This window comes from Eleginops maclovinus, chromosome 5, assembly GCF_036324505.1.
Source record: "Eleginops maclovinus isolate JMC-PN-2008 ecotype Puerto Natales chromosome 5, JC_Emac_rtc_rv5, whole genome shotgun sequence".
NCBI classification, from domain to species: Eukaryota; Metazoa; Chordata; class Actinopteri; order Perciformes; family Eleginopidae; genus Eleginops; species Eleginops maclovinus.
In genome coordinates, this window is record NC_086353.1 from 16177906 (window position 1) to 16203159 (window position 25254).

Here is a 25254-nt window from a genome sequence, read left to right on the forward strand (position 1 = left end):
ACATTTCAGAAATGACTACAGCTATAAAAAGCCTTTCTTTTATTTCACAGTTTAGAGGATTACTGACTGACGCATCAATTAGAACAAAACTCAAAAGAAGTTTTACTGAATTAAAAAGACATTAGGTGAACACATCTATTGTTAAATTTTCCATCGCTACGCTTCCCAATTGTTCATTTGCATGAAGTAAAATAGCTCTGCGGAGGTGTTTCTGTCCTTATCTCAAAGCAATCATTTGAAACAAATAACTTCTAGCCACTTTGTCTCATCTCATTCCTGCTGGTGTGAGCGCACACATATGATAACAAAATTGCTTTTTGTTCATTCCAGGCAATTATTGTTTACTTCCCAGGTTCATTTTAATTTAGCGTTAAGCCATAGGCACGATCCTTATGTAATCACAAATTACAGCCCCAGTGCAAAGACAAGATTAACTCATAAAACTGTAGTTAAAGGAAAAAGGATTTTATAAGCAGCTGCTTCCTTAACTAAATAGGCACTCAATTATAAACAATCTCATGTTGTCTTTCTCTTTTAGCTCTTTGTCTGATGCCGCCGGTCTTTATCTACAGTAAATGTGAGAATTTGTCGGATGTAGAAGACATCCATTACTCTCACGCTACGTTTTTCCTTCCTATCCGTAAAGCTGCCTAGCTCGTGTGTTTTAGCATATTTTACACACCTCTCCTAAGATGATGAGGAGAAAACAAATATGTGAATAAAACACAAATCTTTGCAAATATGCTGACATGCACCCATGTTGTAAATATGCACTATGAGCTGTATTATAGGACGAGAGTTAAACAGTAAAAGAGAACTAGCTAGATGTCTGAGACATCAACTAGCGCAGCAAATATCAAATTTAAACCGGCTCCACTTTCTCTTCATCTCCCCTTCTAACTTCTACCTTCCTTTTTGATTTACTTTACTCCCCTCTCACCATACTGGCCCTATCTCTTTAAATGTCAAATCCAAGTCTTTGCTGCATGTGATACACACATACACACAATTTGCTTTAGTGCACCTTACACAAAACAAATGTCAATGCCTTTTTTCACACAGTTGTTGAAGGAGGCTTAAGGAGGGAGAGATAACGGATAACGACAGTGAGAAAGAGTTGAGAAAAAGAGCTTAATCCTAGATTGATGGCTGCTAATAAAGTTTGATTCTTACTGACATGGCACTTTTGGTTACTAATTGACATTTGCACTAGCCTGGAAGACCGGGCAGTGATGGAAGGAGATAGAGAGAGGGAGACTTTTGTTTTGGCTCAGCAGGGTTGGCATGGTAGCATCACAGCCCAAATCACAATATTAAGGGCAAGGTGTATGAACAAAATGAACAAAGGGAAATCTGCCACACTGACCACTGTTGGTAATTTGGCATCTTGTATTGTACCCAGTGCATGCAAAAGAAGGGAACTGATTTTTCTTCAACTTTTTTTTTTTACAGCAAGAAGGGGTTGACATTTGTACAATTAAACACAGAATAAGTTGACTCCCTTTTCTTTCTGCTTATTCTATTGTGTTCTGTGACAACAATCTTTCCACATTGTGCACTATGTAAATTGAATGTAAATGTGTTAATTCTGTAACTGTGAGTGGGTAATTTATTTGCCAGTCTGAGTGCCTCCACATGAGGTAGAAACTATGTTATTTGTCCAAAATAATGTTTTCAATGTATTATGTAGGCTTTATATTCACACCTCGCCTTTCTCTTGATACATGTATTGCTTAAGGCACAATCATTAATGGAAATGGAAATTCAGGGGAAAGTTATTATGCACAAGTTTTACAGGGACTTTACGACTACACAATGCAGACCTGGCTGACTTTTGTTGGTGTCATTTCGCTTCTGAGGTCGCAGCTTACACACTGTGTCTTTACTGAATGTGTGTGTATCACTGCACGTAACTTCACATCATCTTGCTTCCACGAGTTATGAATAAAACCTTCATTTTATTTAAGTTGCAAAAAAAAGGGTTGCATCTCCTGTATTATCTAGGGATGCAGATTCTGTTTTTTTCTATAATGCAACTTGAGTACAATGGAAGTAAATGGAATTCAGTGTGTGGTTCATAAAGCATTGAATAACTCCCTTTCCAGGAACAGCCCTCCTTTACTTTCAATAATCCACAAACTGCCAGCCATTTTCATATCGACTGATTCTTCAGTAGAAAGTCGTTTCAACAAGCGTTGTTGTGGATTATTCCAAATGGGAAATTGCCCCACAGACAAAATTATTTTTCTTAAGGGATTACCTATCATAACAGCATGGATCATGTTAGTATACCAGATGTTGCACTGCATTCCCAGCAAGACAACCCTTCATGGGGATTAGAGTTCAAGTTGGTGGTCGTTCGAGATAAACCACTGATGGTTTGTAAGGAGCTTTTGATAAAAACCCTGTGCCCCTCTCACTCTCTCCTTCTTCCTCAGGTTCAGAAATGGTGGAGGCTCAGTGTCAGAGGTTTGAGGTGAGGAGCACCGATGGACAGACGGTTCTGTTCTCCGCAGATGAAGAGGAGATCACCATCGGCACGGAGAAACTTAGGGTCACAGGTAAGCACAGTGTTACACATACTGTACACAATGTATCAACATGAGGCTTTTGAGGTACAGATTGTTTTTTCCAAAATGTTTCCCTGTGGAGTTTTGGACCAGAAGTACATCTATGGACTTACCTACTCAGTAGGCTCCTGCTTGTGAAACAAAACACAGTCCTGTCCGTAGTTTCACGCTATCCCACTGATATACTTGTGCCAGTGAACACCAATACATGCAGCATTGTGTAGGGAAGACAATTCAGGTGAAGATGTATGTAAACAATTTTTGATTTAAATGTACTATGAGGACGGAAACTCAATATATTTCGGTGAGTTAAACTGAAATGCTGAGAACATTGTTTTTGTTTATTAACAAGAAAAACTCCTTAGGGGATCTTTAATATAGGCAACAAAAATAATGTGAAGGTTAGATAAATTGAAAAGCTATTCTGTAAGGCATGAGACAGATTCATTGTCACAGAAATGTCTAATAAACTGAAATTAACTGTGCATCTAAATATGACATATAATCACATTTACGACATCGTCATGACCTAGTGCTTTCTAAACTATGTCACTAATCATGGTAAAGCCATGAATGAATATTAAAACGTTCCACATAGATCATAGCAGTGGTCACAGTTATTATTGCCTACGATGCTCATTTTCCACATTCATGATGAACTGAGTTTACAAAAAGAATCCATGATTTACGAAAGTGCCAACAGTGGAACGTTTTAATATTCATTCATGGCTTTACCATGATTAGTGACTGATTTCTTTAACAAGGTTACTTGAGGATGCACACAGCTCACAGAACATCTGCCTGCTGTAAGCTGTTAAACAGAGTGCTCTTGATAAGTGCAGCCAGACAAGACCAGGGTCAATCAGGAAAGTATTGCTGAAACAAGAGAAGAAAAGGGGAAAAAAAAGGTTAGCACAAGAGAGCGATACAGTAGGAAGAGCAACAGAGATAGAAGGGAAATTAAAAAAGATGGTTGCAAGGCCAGGTGCTTAAAATTGCAGAGGCAAATAAGAAAACAAGCAATTTAAGCAAAATGCAATGAAAGTCTCCAGAGTGAGAAAGGGAAATCCCCCCCGTGTTGCACTACATTGTCGGTTTTCTCTCATTTAGTCATCCGGTCAAATTTAATGTGAGTGAGAATGTCAAGTGGAATGGAAGTGTATGTTTGTATGTGCATATCTCATTTGCTTGCATGTTTGAATATGTCAGTATTTTTCTAGGAATGTACAGAATATAAATGTACAGAACCAAACAAAGTCAGCTTTCAGGAAGGCTACACAAATACAAAATACATAGAGACAGGCCTTGGTAATACGGAAGATGTGTCCATTACAGGCACTCTGAACGAATGTACCATCATTTTACTGTTTGGTGGAGGTCAGAGATAAGAAATAAACAGTGGAAAGAATGCACATTTTAAAGGTCCCCAATCATGCTATATTTGAACAATATATTGTAGGGCCATATCCAGTGGCGGCTGGTGAAAAAAAATCTTGGTGGGGCTAGTGTGCCAACAGATTTCCCTGCCTAATCTAGCATAAGCATTCAAATGAACAGTCGGAAAATGACTACAGTTCAACAATAATAATTTCATTTCACAGTTTCCAGCTTCACAGAAAAAGTAACAATTTACAGCTATATTAGACTTTATGCTATCAAATACTATACAATACAATCAAGGGATAAATTAACAACAAGGGTATGATTTCAGCTGAATCTATACAAATCAACAGTGAGTGAGTGAATGAGTGAGTGTGGGTTGAGAAGAGAGAATGAAACAGAACTTTCCTATTAAAATGTAACATATACAAAGAATTTAGAACCAAGTTATTTTCACATTTTTTTACATAAACAGATTATTTTAATACCCTCTCTCAAGGAAAAATGCATTTACTTGGAGAAAACAGCATCAGTGCCATACAGTTGTCATTGCATGTCACAGCCTGAGAGAAACAACAAAGCATTCTCCACAACTATATTACAATCACATACTATAATATTATTACATATTACATCGCCATCATCTCTCTTCGTCGTCGCGCGTATTTTTTCCCCACGTAGCGTAGGACAGAGTCTGGGAGTCGCACTACGAAAAAAAACTATCGCTGGCTCCTTATGTAGCTACAGCAATCCTAAACCTTCACGCATTTTACGTAGCAGTTGGGGCTAAATTTCCAGCGCCCCACCGGCGTTAAATTTGGCGACGTTGATAGGCCAATTATTCATAATTTCCCCCTAGCAACCATAACCGGATTGGCTGTTTAGCTGCCGGTCAGGGGCACTTTGCCGATCGCCCCATGAGAGAATGATACACTGTCTGTCAGTGGAAATTCACTGTTTAATGAGTGTTAGTTGGTGGAAATGTTGTTTAAATGATTTAAATTGCATGTAGGCACACACACTATTAAGTAAAACTGACATTGATTTAAAAAAAAATATGCAAAAAATATTTTTTCCCCTCAACAGCTGGTGGGGCAGAGCCCCAGCGCCCCCTATGGGCCAGCCGCCTCTGGCCATATCTATACAAAACTTGTCTGTGAAGTGTTTTACTCAAAATACCAAACAGCTCACGGATTGTAAGCATGCCTCAAACACCCCTATGTCAGCCCTGTTCCTGAAGTGGTGATTCTGTGACTGTCGCTTTAAATTTGAGTTGAGCTGAAGGTGGCCACGCCCCTTTGGAGCATCATGCAGCTCTCTCTACTCTGTGAACGTTTTCTACTGGGAGATACTGATACACGTTGTGCATTGTTTCTGATACAGCACATAGCTTGAGGCTCTCCAGTATTTACCACTAGATAAACACCATTATATATACAACAACTCTAGGTCCCTCCTGCAGACATCCTGCTGAATACACAGAGGTGCTCGCCGACTGTAAATGGGAGATGATAGGTTGGGACGTGTTACGTGGGCAAGACGTTGCCTTGAGTTCAATGTAAAGCCCGCCCACATTTTCCTTATTCCGTCATAAGGAAAGCAAATCTGGATCAGCTCGTTTGTACCCCTGTTTTTAGAGATGTGGGTAAGGAGGAAAAGAGAGAGGGTTGTTTTTTCATCACTATGTGAATCTACTTACACAAGGGACACCAGTGATGTCGGTAACGTGTTACTCTAATCTGACCACTTTTTTCAGTAACGAGTAATCAAACCCGTTACTATTTCCAAACCAGTAATCAGATTAAAGTTACTTATCCAACTCACTGTGCGTTACTATTCTTGTCATTTTCCTTAGTCATTTTCCTTAGTAAAAATATATATTTTTGCTTTCTTCTTGCATCTCGGTGAGTGACGTCTATGCGACAATTAAGTCACGTTTTCAACACGAGGACAACTCATGTGTAATACCACACAGCGACACAAATGTAAACAACAATAGAGAGAGGAGAGAGATGCGTGTTTTCTAGCTGGAAATACAGTCACTATTTGAGATAGTGTCAGCTAAAGATGACAGTATTAAGGTCCGTTTTACACTCTGTGCTGGAGACATAGTGCTGTCTAGCTTCAAAAACACTACGTCAAATTTGAAGAAACATTTGGAGTCGCAGCACGGCACAGTCAAACTTACAGAACAAGTCCCACCAGGTGGTGCGAAGCAGAAAGCTGCGACTAATGCAGGAGGTCCCCCATCACACAAACAACAAAAGCTGGACTTCGGTGTGAAACCAGTAAGTGGGGGAGAGTTAAAGAAGTTGGCGGGCAGTATGTTGGACTCATTTATGTTGAGGCGGCGGGGGGTGTTGTTGGAAGCTGCTGAACGTAACTAATAAAGTAACTTGTAATCTAACTTGGTTACTTTTAAAATCAAGTAATCAGTAAAGTAACTAAGTTACTTTTTAAAGGAGTAATCAGTGATCAGATTACTTTTCCAAGTTAACTGTGGGAACACTGCGGGGCACACATATTTGTGTATAAAGGACATAGAAAAGTGCATTTTGCACAAGTGGGGACCTTTAACATATCTATTCAGCTCATGCAATTAAATCAAGTGGAACTATCCTATCGAATGTTTCAATTATATAGATAAATAGGAACATAATTTAACTTGAACAATGTTACAAACATTGCTGCCTTTTGCAATAGCTAAAGTGAAAGGCCAATGTAATCCTGTAGTTTATAAATCAGCCAATGGAAGCTGGTGCCATGCAGCTTGTGAGGTATGATTCTTGTAGGCTTTGGCTTGAATTCCTTTGGTGAGAATACAAACCCAGTGTGAATCCTGTTGGTTTCAGTGTCCTGGCTTTGCTTTGAAAACTGTTCATGAGTATTGTGTACCAGCACAGGTGCCATACAAAAGGCTATGTCAAGCTCATAAACATTTCATATTCACAAAACAGCGCTTAGGAGAGTATTTCAGACAATGAGCTTGGACAAACTTGGCCTGTGCTTGCTGGTGAAAAAACATCATTGTACAGAGCAGCAATCAAACATAGCAACGCTCAAACCTTAAACTGCCGTCTCCACCATCGTTGAGAGAACTGGGAGCATCCTCCTCTTTCTTGGTCCTTTCCGTTGACAGTTGCATGACACACATTAGTGCAGTGTTCAGTGGGCCTTGGAAACAACTTTAAAACTATGCGAAATAGCTGCCCATGCACAAACATCTACGCATTCATCCATACCATCACAAACAACCTCGGATGTTTTCTCATATGAAGTCTGTACAATATCCTGAGAATCATTTCAGTTCATCAGTCAAAGTTTCCCTTTGACACAAACTGGTACCCGGTGACCAATATTTCTTACGACATTTCTGTTCCCATATACAGTTCCTCCGGGTAATTTGTAAAGTGTATGTGTGTAAGCTCTTCAGTGCAATAGAGCTGCTTTTCACAGCTAAAAAATAAACAGTAGCTTCCAAGTTTTTGTCCTTCGGAAGCACTGGGCACTTTTATGGTAGTCCACACCCTCCCTACAAGTCCAATTTCAATTAAACTAAGCTTGTCCTGTTTCAGTTTCAAAGACCAATCAAGTTGGCCAATGCTGTCTGTGGTCCTGCCAATGGGTGTTGTTTCCCTTTGCAGTATTACATTTGCAGCAGTGCTGCGTTTCCAACATGTTTTCTCAGGTCTCAGCAGGAGCTATGATCACCAACCATTATGAGCATTTATGTTCATACCACTGCTATGCCATAGTTAAATATGTTGTAGCAGGAATGTTCAATGAAATCTTAGAACATACTGAACAGCATCGGTAAAAAATATTATATTTTAACCATAAAATCAACACTGACGTCAATGAGAGATGGGACATTAACCCCCATCTACGATGTTGAAGTCAAATACCACCCAGGTCTCTATACCGTCTTCTTACTAATCACTACATTGGTCCTACCTGTTACCAGTTAATGTGCAGATGGGAAATACTCTCATATTTAAACATGTGTACGAGGCATGTGTGGAAGCCCTGTGTCATGCCTATTAAGTGTTTGCCTCAGCTCCGAAAACACATATTGTATGTATGATGCAACAGTGTGCAGCTTCTTACACAAAAGATTGATGTGTTTTATTTTCCTTCCTTTCATCCACTCTTACCCTCTCTACAGGGAATGAAGGCGTGGTGTTCAGCCATTCTGTCGAGACATCACATGTAAGAGCAGAACCCTTCCAGGATCTAAAGTAAGTACTCAATTGTTTTGTGAGTATACACGGGTATGTATGTTTGTGCTGTCTGGGACATTGGCTCACAACTCCCCAAAATGTTATTAAATTTAAGCTGCTGAGTTACCTTACTACAAAAATCATGTGGCACAGTGTGCTCAGTGCAGTAAATGTTGTGCTGGTGATTGGCAGTCTGACAAGCTTGACAAAGGGAACAAAAGTCCTCTGGGCTACAGGGTACATGGGTCAGGCGGTTACTGAGTGGAGCATTCACTGATACATGCACCTGAACACATGTAGTTCACAGTGTTTGCTCACATTCTCCTCTGCACCTGGGTTTATTACCTTTAGAGCCGGTACTTGAATCCATAAAGACTCAGGGTGCATCAAATTAATCTGTTTGAAAAACATGTAACCTAATTAGGGAAAGATCTTGTCAAAATGATGATTGATTACTTGTTTTGATTGGGGTAGAAAATAATACAGTATGAAAGAGAGTACTTTTGACCACAGGTGGCTCCTAAATTAAGCTTGGCCTAGCTGGGTCGGATCATAAGTACTTACAAAAGCAATAGCTCCGACTGCTGGTTCCCCTGTAACTCCACTAGGATAGTCCATATCACCCTGGCTGTTTCTCAGGCAGGTTTCTTCATTACTAATGTCTCAGCTTTATTCAGTGGCTTTTGTCCAGTGAGGAAAACACAAACTGAGGCAGGTGAAGGGGAAGAAAGAGAGGTGGAGAAGGGAATTTAAAGAAGTGAGATGAAAACCTAGATGCTTCAGGTGCGGCAAAATCAGCTGGAATAAATTACTCATCCATCTCTAAAACATTTACTGGCACCCTGAAGAGTACCTGTTGAACGGTGTCTTACTGAAACAAATTGTTTACCTTTTTAATTAAACCAAGTAAATATTGTCTGCTGAGGTTGATGCAGAATTTTGGGAACAAAAAGTTGTAGTTTGACTTATTTCATCTGAGCTAAAGCTATCCCTCAATGTGTGACATTCTTTTAGTTAGCTTGTATTCACACTGTCATCCCTCCCAGATCCTCCTCCCACTGGGTAATCCCAAGCGATGACATAAAAGAAAGGGAATCATTTTCAGATGAGCCAAGGTACATTTAAACATTTGCCATAGAGTTATGAGATGGATGGTCAGAGAGAAAAAAAAGGCAAAAGAAATTGGGAAGGGGAAATAGTACCTCATACATGCCAGAGGGATCAAAGGAGAGGAGAGAGATGAGCCATTTTGAGCAGTGGGAGCAGAAAGAGCTAGGTGCAGGAAACGGAGAAGTGATGGAGGGAGGTTTGAAGTTACATGGTGATCGGAAGATACTGGGAGGAGGAGGAGCGAGAACATTGGGTCAATTTACGGGTCAGTGAAGATAAGCAAGGCGATGAAAACTGCTGTAAAGGAGAGGAAAGAAAAAAGGAAACACTTCAGTGACCGTAGTTATAAACCTTTGGGCTTTCATCAGGATATATCGCCAGTGGAGTATTTATGGGGAATCCAACACTTATACAACATAACTGTGTTTCCGTTATGCGTTTATCACCTGCAACTAAGAATCGTATGTTTTTTTAACATTAGAAGGAGCTGTTTATATTTACATAATATCATCTACGTTATGTTGCACTGCCATGTTTGTACTGTTGCTCAGAATGGACAAACAACACTCGTTACTTCAATATTTTAAAGGGGAGTGCTGAGTGGAGGGGTATTTAGTTGGTTTGCAATATGCAAGTGCAATGCTAGATGTCACCAACTTCTACAACCTGTCCCTTTTAATATATTTTAATTTGGTTAGGTACATTAACAGTCATTGCAGTTGAAAAGCTCACAAATTGCCTTAAATTCACTTGTCATTATCCACTTCATAAAACCAACAATGCCACCACTTAACAGCATGACTATATGGATATACATACAAATATTACACACATTATGCATGGAAACAAAGTACTTCCACAAAGACATTACATTCATTTAAAAAAAAATACGGAACAACACATTGAAACAAATGTAATCGAGCTGCTGAAAACACAGCATTAAAATACTGACACACCTTCAATGCATTAAGTACGACCCACCCATTAAAGTGCACATAAAGATGTTATGGATTAAAACGCACATTAAATCAAATTTATGGCATGCATGACGTAAAACCACTTATCACCCCACACACAGCTTTGTCAGTGCGACCCTATGAATACATCAGGAACAGAAAGTGACAGGCATTAAATGTAAAACACACACACGCACACACACACACACACACACACACACACACACACACACACACACACACACACACACACACACACACACACACACCTCACTAATGCATCACCTACTGCAAGGCTAATGAAAACTATAGAAAAATAACACTGATGAAAAAAGCGATTACATGCTTAAAATATTTCCCCCTCTTAGTCATCAGTCATTAGCTGTTAAATGGTAGGGAAAGAAACACAGACTGAAGCATGGTCATTATTATGAGGATTTGTTCTGTTTTTAATTGTTATGTGTTTGATATAAATACTTATAATATTTCACACTACTAGTAAAGATTGTATCAGCACTAAAAAAAAGAATAGGATCCTAATCTTTTCCTGATTCTATCTCTTTATGAGCTTTATCTTTCTTGAGGTATCTTTGTCCCCCATCTCTTCACTTTCAAACTCTCCTGTTGACATGCTCTTTCAAGCATACACACACACACACACACACACACACACACACACACACACACACACACACACACACACACACACACACACAAACACACATTTATCGTTGTTGTTTTCATTCTGTCTAGATCTTCCCATATGTGCATTTCTTCCTCCTGTCTCCATCATCCCCTCTTTTTTCTGCCTCATTATGAAAGGTAGAGCCTTATGCAGTGAAGGTAAATGGGACATGTAATGAGTGGATTGGAGTCCATCTATCGCTAATGATCTATATTACAGTTTAATGTTGAGCGAGGGAGAAGGGAAAATAGGGAAACAGACAGATTGATGAAACACACTTAATATTACAGCACAGGTCAAAACATTCTCATCAGGAAAGATAAAGTTCTCAAATTGCATCTGCATACTTGCACAAAAGGAAGTTTGAAACAGACTGAAAACAGTAAATGAACGATTGGAGTCAGCAGTCTGATTTCCAGAGAAAAATCTAGGAGTGTGTGCAGCTGGATTTCAAAGCATCCAGTGTGATCACCACTGTAAGCCGTGTTCACACTATTCGGCTTCTTTCCAACTGCTTTTCCACTTTAAAGTGTACGAGAAGGCAGACAGAAAGACATCGCTTTGGAAAGAAAGTGCTGTGACTGGCATCTTTTTTAGCATCGCAGTTCAACATCTTAGAGAAGTATTCATGACAGTGACTGACTAAATAACATCAAGGAAGAAGCAGGGATTGACAAAACAGACAGCCAGCAACAACAAACCGACTGAATATGGAGGAAGTAGCTGTAGAAAAGTTGGTTGTATATGTTTTCCCGACTGGCTGTTGTAGCTGGTAGAGTTTACTGATAGAAGCAGTGACTGCAGCGAATCATTGTGATTACAAAGCTGATGCCGCACTTTAACTACAAAAACCATAACATGCAGCCTAAAGGTAGAAAAGAAAAGTCCCCGTATGCAAAGGGAACAATATTTACTGGGCATATGAAATGATATTTGGAAAATTTGTCTCTGAAGAAAACAACTTGAGCCTCAGTGAGGTGATGACCATAACTTTGCCATCCCATGTCCTTTTTTCCCTATAAAGGAATTTGTTCAAGAATGTTTACCACAAAGTGAGCAGTATTTGTGTTTATACTGTGCCAGAAGAGTTGTTCAATTAGTGTCAAGGACCATTGTTTGATTCAACATGGTCACAACAGCTACAGACCTCTCAAGAGTTCATTTTCTTCTGCTTAATACTTCAGCACACAAGAAGTTTGCAGAAAGGGCTACCAGTGGTAAATTGACCTTGAGTGAAGATGTTAAGTTGTCGACTATTTAAATCCATTTACTGATGCTTCAGACGGTCACAACACAGACATGCACTAAAACTTCACTACATTTTGCGCCAACCGGAGTCTTTGTTAATATCTAATAGCAACTACTTGTCATTTTTTCGAAGTATGAAAAGTTACTACTGAAAGTCAGCACTATAAATGATTTTGTATTATACGTGACATGTTATTCATTGTCAGTAAATGATATTGCCTGTCTACCAAGGATAGTTCCCTTTTCAGTCAAACAACGCAAAAAGCATCTGGTATCAGGATACTACCGAAAGGACAGGATTAGTGGTTCATAAAAAATAGGTTTAGTGTTGAAAGACTTTAAGACAAGAAGCATCCACCATAGTGTCCACACATCTGAAGCAGCTTTGCCAACACTTTAGTTGTTTGAAAATAAACAAGTTGTATGCATTTTTCAATTCAGTGCTATAGCAGTTTTAAACACGGCCTTTATTAAATAAATAAAATCTCAACTCAGTCATGAGTGACATCAATCAAGACAAAGCTGTTATTTCCTCAACAGTTATAATTTGATCAAATCAAAAACAAATCAAGCCATAAACAGACATTTGAAAGTTTTGCCTGTTATGTTCAAGGTACTGCTTTTGACCTTTGATTGTTAAGTGATTTCATGATTGTGTATGCAAGTGTGTACCTGCTTCTACCACTTGTTATTTGACTCCACAAATGTAGGCGTTTCTTCAATATTTATGATCTTTACTCAGAGAATTAACGTTGATAACTGCTGTTCTTTGACTTTCCTTCCAGTTTTTGTTTAAGTTTGTTTATTTAAGTTTGTTTGTTTCTCTTCCTCTCATAACATTTTTGCTTTTCAACCACGTCTTCTATTCTCGGATGCAACGCAGTCATGACATTGATTGATTGACAATTCAAGACTTAAGTGAAATAAATCAATAAACACTGACAGCAAGCTCCAAAATTTGTAGACAGAGATTGAGGTAAAGAGGGGAGAACTTCAATTGGCCTATAAAAAAACAACTAAAGGACAGAAAAACAGACAGTCGAGTGGCTGCAAAGCTACTTACGGACAGCCTTGATTGAGCAGTATCTCTGTGAGTTCAGTATGAACCCCGTTGCAGGTCTGTCTAGGTCCCAATCCTCAATGGTCTGCTTTTGTCCTCGTATTTGAAGATCTCTTTTTTTCCCTGCATTTAGAGATGATCACTTGTCAACCACTATGGTCTCTAATGACTTATGTTTACAATTTCTGTTGATAAAGTTTAAGCTTGTGCAGATGTCTTGTGAAGACCACAGAAGTAGCAATTTAAACTAAAAGTTTAATCCCAAAACTTGTGTTTTGCTTCAAATCAATCAAAGAGACATTTTTTTATGCACACCAATAAAAATAAAAAAACATTGACAAATTATTGTAAGTCTGTTTCTGTTATTTTCCCTTACCAAGATTACTCATGCACATGACAGTGGTGGCATATATTGTTGCTGATTATGACACAAGCCTGATTGTTTGCATTAAAAGCAGTCAGCAGTCACCTTTACCACAAAAAGCATGATTCAGCAGTAACGGCCTTATTCTCACTGTTTCAGAACCACCACTTCACAAAAAAACTGGAAGGATTTGAACTGCTTTCACCAAGTCATGTAAATCAATCAGCAATTCACTGACCATAAACACTTTGAGGAGTATTCCATAGCAACATCACCGTGCCAAACAGTAGCGGACACTATAGGTTTCCTCAGGTCTCTAACTTCATCTGATACTTGGCTCCACAGCAGAGAGATACAAGCTGCTGCAGAGTCAATAGCTTCCTGTTTCTTCCAACTCTTTCATCCTCTTATCCCTCCCATGGTGCTTCCTTCTCCTCTATCCAAGTCCTCGGGTCATGAGAATGCTCCCTTGGGAAAGTTAGCCCTAACACAGGCAAGGGTATCCAGGAAGGATTTGTGCACCTTCCCCCCCTATCTCTGTCCATTTATCTATCTATCTACTACCCTTCCACCTGAGAAAGTTAAAGAGGTCTGCAGAGGATTTCACCCAATCAAACTCAGGGGCCTGGGAAAGGATTTTATTTAGAAAAAAGAAAAATAGTGTAGGGCAATGGTGTGAAAGGGGAACTCAGGACTGTACGTTCCTCAGATACAGAGCCGGATACATATACATGTTTTTTTATAATACAAGAAAAGCTACAGAGTGTAGATATGTCTAAGCATTTAAACAAAAACAAAAAACGTACACAAAGGGAAAAGTCACATTTTTGTTCAAGCTCTTTATATTCATATTTTGAATGATTGTGTTTAGTAGAAAACTCACCCGAAATTATCAGTGACATGAACAACAAACATGTCTATTGTGAGTGTCAGGCTAGCAGCTTGTTGAGGGGTCTGTGTTGTTGTGTGTATAATAAGGTGTCTGCAGGAACTTCGGACTTGCTAGAGACAAACATCATTTAGTTTATCGCATTTACACACATATTTAAGCTTATGCCCATTTTGGATTTTCATAAAATAGAAAATCTTTTTTATTTTAAAATATTGATGAAATTGAAGAGTGTGTTATGTTGGGGCTTTAGACACTGAAATTAGGCACTGAGTATCCCTAATTCCCAATTTCAACATTACTAAATCAACCCCATCAACTGGCTGGGTACCACCGCTTTATCCATCCACCCTCCCCCAGTTTTTTTTAACCCCCCTATAACCTTAACAACTAGTCCCTCAGACTGTTCTCATTATTAGAATGTGTTTTCCTTTTGCTTTTTTATTTGATACTCTTACATTATCATTTAATACCACTTTTAAAATCTGTGTTCAGATACCTTTGCATTGGGAGATCTAACCTCACTGAGCCAGATGTGAATGTGTTTTGGTCCTCGTGTCCATCACTTTACAATGTGTTTAAATACAAATGAAACTAAATTGCACGGTGAAGTCAAACTCTAAGAGAAGCTGTCAGTAAGTTTGTCTCTCTTCACCCCTTTGTTCGGTACTCCTGTCTATTCCACTTTCTTTAATCCTGTTCCTCAGAGTGCTGCTGGTTTGTTTTAGTTGGAAGGTAATAGCTGTTAATTGCAGTGACCTGTTGTGCCAGCAGCTGATTGAATAGCCAGCAGGGCTCTGAGGCCTGAGCAAAGAGAGAGCGTTCCACTGCTTTAAACAGAATTTGGAGCAGCCTGCCCTACTCTCTTTTCTGCCATTCATCTCTTCATCCCAACACCTAAAATGCCTTTATATGTAGATTAAAGCATTAGGAAAGAACTTTGAGCTAGATCTGTCTATACTTCAGTCTATGTTGTCTTATTCTTCTCGTCTAATTAGAGTAGAATACTTCGCAATAACTATTAATTAATGTTTCAATCTTGAAATACCTGTTAGAAACAACAATGTATAAATTAGGCCCACTTCGCATGCACATTTTGAAAGAGTCTCAAGGCAAAGTTGATTTAACCAGTTTCTTTCTTTGAAGTTGCCAGATGGATGGGGCATGGTGTGGGATGGCAAAGTACACCACCTAATTAGCACCACAAAAACCCAGAGAATAAGCCCGCCCAAAGCTGTATTTTGATTAAAAAGTTTGGGCTTGTGTCAAAGTAATTAGAAATCATTAAAATGTAAAAGGAGCCACATTTTCTTTGAACTGCGCCTTTGGGAAAAAGCCTTGTTTTACCCTAGAGTTACCGTGAAATAATGGCGGTTCACTTTCATTATCAAGTCTTTTGGACGATGCCTATTTTTTAAAAGGTTAAGGTAAACCTGATATAAGATTCGATTGCAAGTCTGGCAGAAAAACAAGGTCTTTGTTTTAAATCCTTTTTTCTCTCCCTTTCTCTTTATTCCTTTCATGCTTACAATAGTGACCACCACAAGCAGTGCCTACAGAACACACTTTTTCTCTACTATGAATTTGATAATGATTGTACAGTAGATCGAAATCCTTGCACAACAGCTCAATTCACTTTCTATCAATACATTTGAAACTTTCTTGTCAAACATTGATGTTGTCACAAAATAGGTAAACTAAGACCCCATTTGAGCTCCTTGAGAAAGAACATTGACTTTTCTGTCCTATTATTGGATTTTGGTTGCTTCTAACACCTCCCTTTTCCTTACAACAAGGACAATCAGCCCCGCCTGCTCTGTTCTGTCTCTTATTGATTGCACACAAGAAAATCATTGAGAAGAAAGAGAGAGAGGAAAGGCAAGCCAAATAACAAGTGAACTCGGTTATGGGAACAATCCATAATGTCTCAGAATTTCTATGTGATTCTGTGTGTGAGATTGCCATGTTCTGCAAATTAAGGTTGGTTTTTCCTAGAATTTTTTCTTTTCTTTTCTTAGAATTATTTAAGTGGGACAAGCTGATGTGATAACAGTGCTGGTGGTGGGGGTGTTCTAAATGTATTGATAGTGGTAGTCGGTAAGTACTGATTATCTAATTGGATTTTCCTATAGTATACAGAGATAGCGTACATCAGACGAAGTTCAGAAAATAGCCAACCAAATGATATCTTGTTAAAGAACACGGCAGTTCGAGCTAAAACAAAAAAAGACAAAGCCGCTCATTGTTAAAGTAGTATTGTGAAGAGATAGACACTTTTTCAGTACAGGCAGTTTCAATATAGACCTGTTCCATGGACATGCCAACCCTGTCTCCTGGAGATTCATTGATAAATGCATTGTGATTGTAGGCAGGGCTCACTATGTTACTGTTGCTCTCACAAGTCATTGCTCCGTATCCAAGTGATCCTTTTTGTTTTTTTAATTACTTCACAGAGCACTGGAGAAGCGCCTCAGTAAACTGTATACATGTTGTTCTGTCATTGTTTGTCTCCGTTGATTGTTGTTTATCTGTGTTAGTTTGTCTCATATCATCTGCTATTCATCATTGAATGCCGTTGTACACATCTTGAGGGGGAACATGTGAAAACAACACAACAACCAGTTAATATTCAATAGTCTCGCCATATTGCAACGTGTCTGTTTCTGTTCTGTGTGTGTCTGTGTGTATGTGTGTGTGCCTGTGTGTTCTGAGCTCAACTGTTGGGTGTTTTCTGTTTATGGGTTTCGAAGATAGACAGTCGTTAATATCAGATTTTGCGACAGTTTTGTTGGATAAAGACTATTACAGATGGCTAGAGGCATTTTCGACGAGACGCTTAAATCATAGCAGATAAATAACTTAAGAGAACACGGAACCTACCCACACATGTATTGTAGATGCTCAGACACACAAAGAGGACATTCATACACCTTTTGTGCATACACAATCAGAATCCTACACATCAACCAGCAGCTGTATTGTGTTGCAGACTAGTTGGAAAAACTCTGAAATTGTGGTCTAAATTCAAGGCAGGAAAGAAAAAAGAATGATAAAATACAACATATTCAGACCAGCCTTGGGGTGGTTACTCAAAAAAGCCACCATTACTCTTTTATTTCATTTGGAAACTGAACGAAATGTACCTCTGACTGGTAGCTATGTTACACAACTTGTTTTATTTTTTATAAATTGTGTTACTGGCCCCGCTTATAATGATAAAGGCATGGTACTGTTCCCCAAGGATACAGAGGAGTTCTGTAACTACACTTTCAGGGTAATACTGAGAAGAAATGTTGCTTTCTAACAAAGGACCCAGAGTTTGATTCAGTCTTTTTGTGGCATACCACTGAGCACTTTTTAGTGTTATGACCAAAGTGTCATTAATGAATGAATGAGCCTTGGATCCTTGTCAAGGTGACAACACAATTGCTCCGTTCCTAGATTCCTTCTGAGATTTAAATGTTTCTTCTTTTCTTTTTCAGTTTGAGACCAACATTTAAATGAAAAATGTTTGTAGTCACTGATGAGTAGGGGACATATTGCAGGTCTATCTTTGGTCGTCGATGGGTAGGCATTCTTTGAACATCTATCAGCCATTAGAGACCACCTCATTGTTCAGTAGCAATCATACGCTACCTTAACCAACTGTGCATTCTCCACACAGTAGTTGGTGTAAGTTGCATTTATTAATAACACCAACACAGCAGAATTAAGTGAACAAGGCTTATTGTGCATATTGTATTGCTTGCTGTAAGTGTGAGCAGGGATAACCTCATTACTGATGATCCAACAAGTCATTGCTCCATATACAAGTTGTTCTTCATTATATTGTGATTTTTTATCTCTGGACTAATATCTTCCACTCCAGGAAATCTCTACAACCTACCAACCATTGTCATATTCCTTTGTAGGTATGCTTTGTAATGATTATATTATTCAGGGGAAGAACTTCAGAGAGAGAGCAATGTGGAGAAATAAACAAAAAAATAACTCTAGTAAAATATCACAGAAAGAGGAGACAGCCTAAACGGATACTGGGTGAAAGAAAAAACTATAATTCCAAAGAAGAGAGGGAGAGGACGACAAGAGGGAGAGGGAATGAGTGGAGACTACTACAATCCAACTAAAAAGTTTGTGCAAGAGACGAGGAGGAGAAATAAGAGGAATACAAGATGACTGTTGGAGGGAAGGCAATGAGGCACGGAAAAACAGTAAAGCACAAATGTGATCTCATGATTGTCTTTGTGTCAAAAAGCTAAGACTTTTTTCTCCATTTATTAACGCACTCTTACACACTTTTCCTCCCATCCCCTGTCCTGTGGCTTCATCATTTCTGTCCACTAGGGGGAGGGTATGAACTACACTATCTTATCTATCTTCATATATCAGTACCTATCGTTCCCTTTCCCTTCTTCCTTATCTTAAGTGGTCTACAGTACATTTTCAGAAATGTTCTTCCCCTCCTGCATTATATTTTTCAAGTATTATTTTTTCATCCGTGCATCATTTATTATATACTGTATGTCTTTGATCAGGTTTGGATATAGCCTTTGAGTGATGAATTCGTCTAATTAAAAGTCACATCTCCCTGCACCTCCTGGTTGAAAGATGTAAAAGATTAAGTGTCCTGAAACACACTCTCACCTCTTGCTTAATTTGATCCTGTAAACACTTGCCCTTTACACAAAATCACAGATTCAATTGCATGCTCATCCTACACTGATACACGCTCCAAAAAGTAGAAACTAAACTACTTTACACAAATACATCTGTATACAAGGGCACAAAATCCCACATGCGTGAAATTAACATTCACCTCCCATTCACTTTCATTTTATGCTGGCGAAAAGGCAGAAAGATATTTGCTTCAGGTCGCGAAGCAAATTAGCATTTTTCGTAGTTCAACTTTGTGAACTTTCAAGGGAATAATGCTTCAGCAGGCATTGGTCACTCGCCTGCATTAAGTTGAGAATCATGTGTTAATGGCTACTAATAATAAAAAGGGCTTGGCGAGGATTTTTCTTCGACCATAGCAGCAAAATAAATAGATAATACAAAAAAGAAAATACCTAAACCAACAGTACCTTGACACATACATCTTTGTTCCATGCTTTCTGCTGTTAAGTCATGTTGTCAATTTTTGGGAAACATTGTGCTTAAAGTTTTTTGGCATTAATCACATATTGCTGTGAAGGCATTGGTTTCTGAACATTAAAGTGGAAGCCGAGGTGAGGTGACTTTCCCTGGGGCGTTTTATCAGGTTTTTAATTTATTTTTATGGGACTAGAGTCACATTCCCAATCTCATTTTCCAACATATGGTCTTTCATCTATACAGTTAACAATGTGAACTGCTAAAGTTAAATACCTGCACATACGCCTGTAACCTGTAAATATATCGGTGCAAGGACGCACTGCTTTGGCAATTACTTATTGAATTCTCTTCAGTTCTCTATTTGTTCTATTCTTATCTATATCCTTGTTTCTGGAAATATCCATCTCCCCAACAGGGATCATTAAAGCTTCATCTAATCTTTAGAACAAGTTGAGATGTCATTGTTTGCAAGGCTTATTAAATAGAAGGAGTGTAATACAGTTACTATAGATGTCATTAATACAGCAGGGGCCTGTTTTTCTGTCAACATGATTGATCGCTAGTCAAGCAACTGTTCCAATATGTACTTTAGAGTTATATCATCATATGTACTTAATTCAACTGAAAAGGGTTTTGTTTTTCATCTTTCTCAAGACTGCCTCACATCATTAAAAAATTGAATATGGGTTAATAGACTAAATGCACTGTAGTCTTTTTATTGTCTTTGTGAGGGAGCTCTAATGTTTCTCAGCTTAGATGTGTTTTCTGCCATTCCTGCTATATTGAATACAGAGACAATGCTAATGAAGCAAAGCCTGAACTGTCCCGCAGTTTTTCTGACCTTATATAAACATCCAAATACAAGCAACTAAACATATACTTCTGTGTTTGTCTGTATCTGTTCATGTGTTAAAGCAATACGAAAAACTTTATTTTTTCTTCCGTTTCGAAGCAGCAAGCAACTCTGTTTGTTGAAATGGTTCTGTCGTATAACTTTTTTTGTTATGGGAGAAATGTGTTTATGGCCTTTAAAAGATGTAGATATAGGATTGTAGCAGTTAAATAAGAAAAGTGACTTTTGCTTCAGTTGTAGTAAGTCAGAATGAGAGATACATGCAAAGAGATGTATGGTAGATTATTTATTATTCAGATATTTACCTTCTACATGTTTTAAGTTAAACAATTACCATACTTTACATTAACATCATGAGGAAATCATGAGATCCATCAGTCAAATGGGACATCATCAAGGTTTCAAGCGAACAAAAAGGCTGTTTTGTGACCAGATTTGCATTCTTCATAGTCACCATTTGACAATTATGTTGACTTTTAAATGTTTTCCTCTCACCCTTCCATTCTCTTCCCAAACCTTGCTTTGTTTTGTATTTGAATTGTTGCCTCCAACTTTGTCTCTTTTCTAGCAAAAACAAGTCAATGAACATTGGATAAAATGGTTGAAGTTGCAGAGGAGTCAAGCTAGTCTTTCAGTACTGATTAAATTATCAGCTTGGCGCCCCATTGGAGGCACAAAGGCATGAAATTGCTTGACATTTTTTCTCCTTACGCACTCTTCCATTAGCCATTTCCTCAACTACATTTCACAGCGAGGAGGACAGCGAGTGCCACTGAAAGTCGTTCTTGAGTAACTCAAGGATTTGTGAAGCAGTGTATTGTGTAAAGTTGAACAGATGTGCATACGGGACATTCAACATCATGGAAAGACAGCTGTGAAAAACTGTAACACACACTGTATGATGCTTTCAGACTGATAAAGTTTTCACAAGCAGACCTACATTTGTTGCTAGAAATTCAAATGTAAGCACCCAGTCACTGGGGAACATTCACTCTTAGCATTTGACACACACACACACACACACACACACACACACACACATTTATGCACCCACAAACTTCAGTCTCCTGCTCTCTTTGAAATACACGAACATACACACACATTCTTTCCACAATGACAAACCTCTAATGTACCTTGACTCTCCCCTGTCCCACCTCAACAACTCAGCAGGGAATTTTGTAACGTTTTAAAACAGCCCAAGGCTTTCTCTTCTCACTCCTTTTTTTTTTTTTTTTTTTATACACCTAAAGAATTCATGAGGCGATTGAAACACACTGCGCTACTCTCCCCATTCAGACCCAAACTCACTGCAAAAGTCGGGAAGCTTTAGAAATGCCATTTTTACGCATTCAGTCCATATAGCCCTCTAAAAGTCAAAGGCTGTCACTTCTCCTGTTTTTAGGCTTCTTTCAATGCATCACTCAGTAACACCTTTTTAAAATGTAAAAAGTTTTTAAAGGTGCATCTTGAATGTGGTTGGAAGGAGGCAGCGGGGACGCTGAGGCAGGTGACGGAGCATTTAGCGTGAAAAGGTTAAAGGTTTACATCTCAAATGGCAAGGTGGCGATAAGGTGGTTTGGTTTTCAATGGTTCTGAAGAGGAAAAGGGCAGGATGAATGTCAGCCAAGTCTTCTGGGAAATATAAATCACCGTAAAAAGCCCATATTTCTTAATTTCCAGCTGCATTTTTTGCCTCACACATCACTTTCAAAAATATACCAAATGAAGTAATTTCTGTTGAAATAATGCCATTTAATTCCACACCTATAGAGCCAAGCCTTTAGAAGTTATGACCTTAAGGTGATTTATCAAGTCGACCTTCATGCAATGGCTGTTTTAAATGAGATATTCATGATATCACTGAAATGCTGATATGTATTTATGTTCATGCAACCTTACAGCATTGTGTGGATGTATTTGACATAAAATGTGATTCTGGAGGTTTGTGCAGGGAACCACCCTAGTATTATAATAGAGAAATTCTAAGCCATGCTTCACATAAAGGCAAGCTGTAATAGCCTCTTAAAGAATTGTGGTTCAGTGTTTGCTACTAAATTAGGAGAGTTGTATAAAAAAGCATCAACATCATTAAATACCTCATTCAACTCTAACTTGGACCAGGAACAAGACGGTTTTTTGGTCAGTTTTAAGTTTGAAAAGCCACAATTTCCAAAATGCCACATTAGAGCTTCAAAATCAAAAGGGCCTTAAAATGTGTTTTGCAACAAACTCCTCAAAATGATATGACTGCCAAGGATGCAAGCAAATAACTCAAACAAAGTGTAAATAATAAAACGAGGAATGGCTGAATTTAATTTGGCTGTTAATGTTTGTTGTCCTGGTATTGTGCATGCTGGTTCACTGTTATGTCTTACCGGGACACTTCTTTTTGAAATCCATCACCTGGCCCATCACCTGGCCCATCACCTGGGCCATGACCTGGGCTTTTTGTCTTACAGTATGACGTTAAAATGTCAGTGCAGAATGGTATAAGCAGAAATAAATGGACTTACCAATGCACTATGGAACATTAAAACATTCAACCTTCCCCAGATAAATACATTTTTACCAAATAAATATTTTAAATTAAGTAGCATTCACCTGGGCTTGTTCATGTATTCTTGTTTGATGAGTCAATATTTAAACAAATTAGTATACATTTGGTGAATACAGAAAGTCGCAGATTGGACAAAATTAAAGCAAAGATCAAATTAAGATAAAATGTTAACATATAAATATATAAACTGGTACTGTCCTGTAACTCCCTATTTATATATCAGACAGATGAGTATCTGTTTCTTAAAATGTGCATGCTGTGAATTAGTCTCTTCCCCTCTTCTTATCTGTGTTTCTTTTCAAATAGATGAAGACGCTCCCCTCCCCATTCTCCTTTGTTTCCCCCCAGAAATGAATTAAGATAAAAACCATTTCATGTTGATGTATTTCTGTCCTGCTTATCTTGTCAGGTGGGACAAATATGGCGCTGTATAAAGTGGCCTTGTCAAAACTGAAGGTCAAAACAGATCTATGAGGGAGGGGCGAGGGATGGCATGAGAAAAAGGGTGAGAGAAAGGGAGGAATAATGGGACATTTGGAAAAAGAAAGGGTGGACAGGCAGTTTTCTCTTATAATAATGAATTGCATAGATAACAGCTCACCTGCAGACTCCTGCTATTTACAACATAAAGAAAACACATCCATGGAGAGGCTTGACCAGAAATGTGGCTGAAAGTACTGCATGTGTTTTATACATTTTCCTGAGCTTTCTTTTCACACATGTAGCACGAGACAGGAGATTGCCCTGTTGTTGTATTCTCACTACTGGAAATACTCCATTTGGTTTAAGTTTGTGTCGGCACCTGGGTAAAACATGCGGGAAGCAGTAAATGATGTGTATTTTCTCCAGTCACATGGCCCGGTATGTAATCTACCAACCAAGGTTTATGTGTTCCTTGATTTCTTTGGACAATTTCATCGTCGGCTTTTGCATACTGCAATTTTGAATCCCATCATATGTTCATTTTGACCTCAATGCAGTGATTTGCGAGAATAAAAAAAAAAGACGAATGTAAGGTTAATGTATATTAATGTCAATAGAGATGCATCAAAGTAGAGGTGCAGTAAGTTATTTTAATATTAACAAGTCTGTGTAGGCTGTACCTAGACACAGCTGTGCTTGGGCTTAATGCTAATGTTGGCATAGCAACCTGTTCACAATGAGAACGCTGACATAGGAATGTTTCGCAGGTTTATTGTTTCACATATTCACAAATGGCTATCCTAATTGAGCATATTGACATTCTTCAAAATGTCTACAACTTAACTATTAATTCCAAGGCCCATGTGAAAATGCTGATACCTCAGGTACATAAGCACAAGTCCCTCATAAATTAAAAACCATCATCATTCACAGTGCTGCAATAAAATACACAGCATTAACACCTGCCTCCAGACTATCCTATAACACATCAATTATCCAAAGTTAATCAAGTTGAAACTCGTATGAAACCTCAAACCCAATTCTTCAGCTGTTAATCGATGTTCATGGCAATTTTATTATGAAAGCCATTCATCCTGGTCATACTCACTATAATGCATCACACAACCACTTTTTCTTGGGGTTATTTTTGCCAACTACTGACACTGACAGAATAGCATTTTCTCTTGCAGTTTAAGAGTTGAACATATTATAAACTCCAAGTTATAGAAACTCCCACTCAGACACTTTTCCTTTTTCTTCCTGCTCCTTATTAAACGTTTCCCTTGAGTGTCAAAAAAACACTTTGCTCTATTTGCCCAAAAAACATTTTTGATAGTCAAGCTGTAACTGAACAATTGACATTCTGCAAATATGCATTTTCAAACTGACAAATGTTAAAATAGGCTGTATTATTTTTCCATCCATCCATCCAACATGCGGAGAATGAGAAGTAATAAAAGGCATGTTTGTGAAGGTAACATGCAGGGGAGTTCACACAGAGGGGATGTCAAACAGGGAGTGCAATGATGATATAGAGAGAGAAGGGCAAGAGACATAGAGTGATAGGTAGTCAGCATGTATGTGCGTGGCTGCCTATCAGAGCTGGTTTCAGCCTGCAGCAGCGTCACTGTAATTGCCTCAACTGTCAGACCAGCCAAAGATCCCCACATAACTGTTGTTGACTAGTCCAGTATACTGTATATACTCTCTCTCTCTCTCTCTCTCTCTCTCTCTCGCTCTCTCTCTCTTTCTAATGGGGCTTTATTGGCATGAAAGTTAAAGAAACAATGTTTCCAAAGCATCAAAACACAAAATAATAAGATTTACAAACAACACCAAAATACA

The 25254-nt window shown here is 38.5% G+C and overlaps 1 protein-coding gene across 2 annotated transcripts in view; it reads left to right on the forward strand.

The window, feature by feature from the left end:
* Positions 1-25254, forward strand: part of LOC134864191 (zeta-sarcoglycan) — a 302201-nt gene that overhangs the window by 259512 nt on the left and 17435 nt on the right. For both annotated transcript variants that reach the window (XM_063882994.1, XM_063882993.1), the window contains exons 5-6: positions 2439-2561; positions 8116-8188. In XM_063882994.1, the coding sequence (XP_063739064.1) occupies positions 2439-2561; positions 8116-8188 (196 nt within the window). The remainder of the gene's footprint in view (positions 1-2438; positions 2562-8115; positions 8189-25254) is intronic.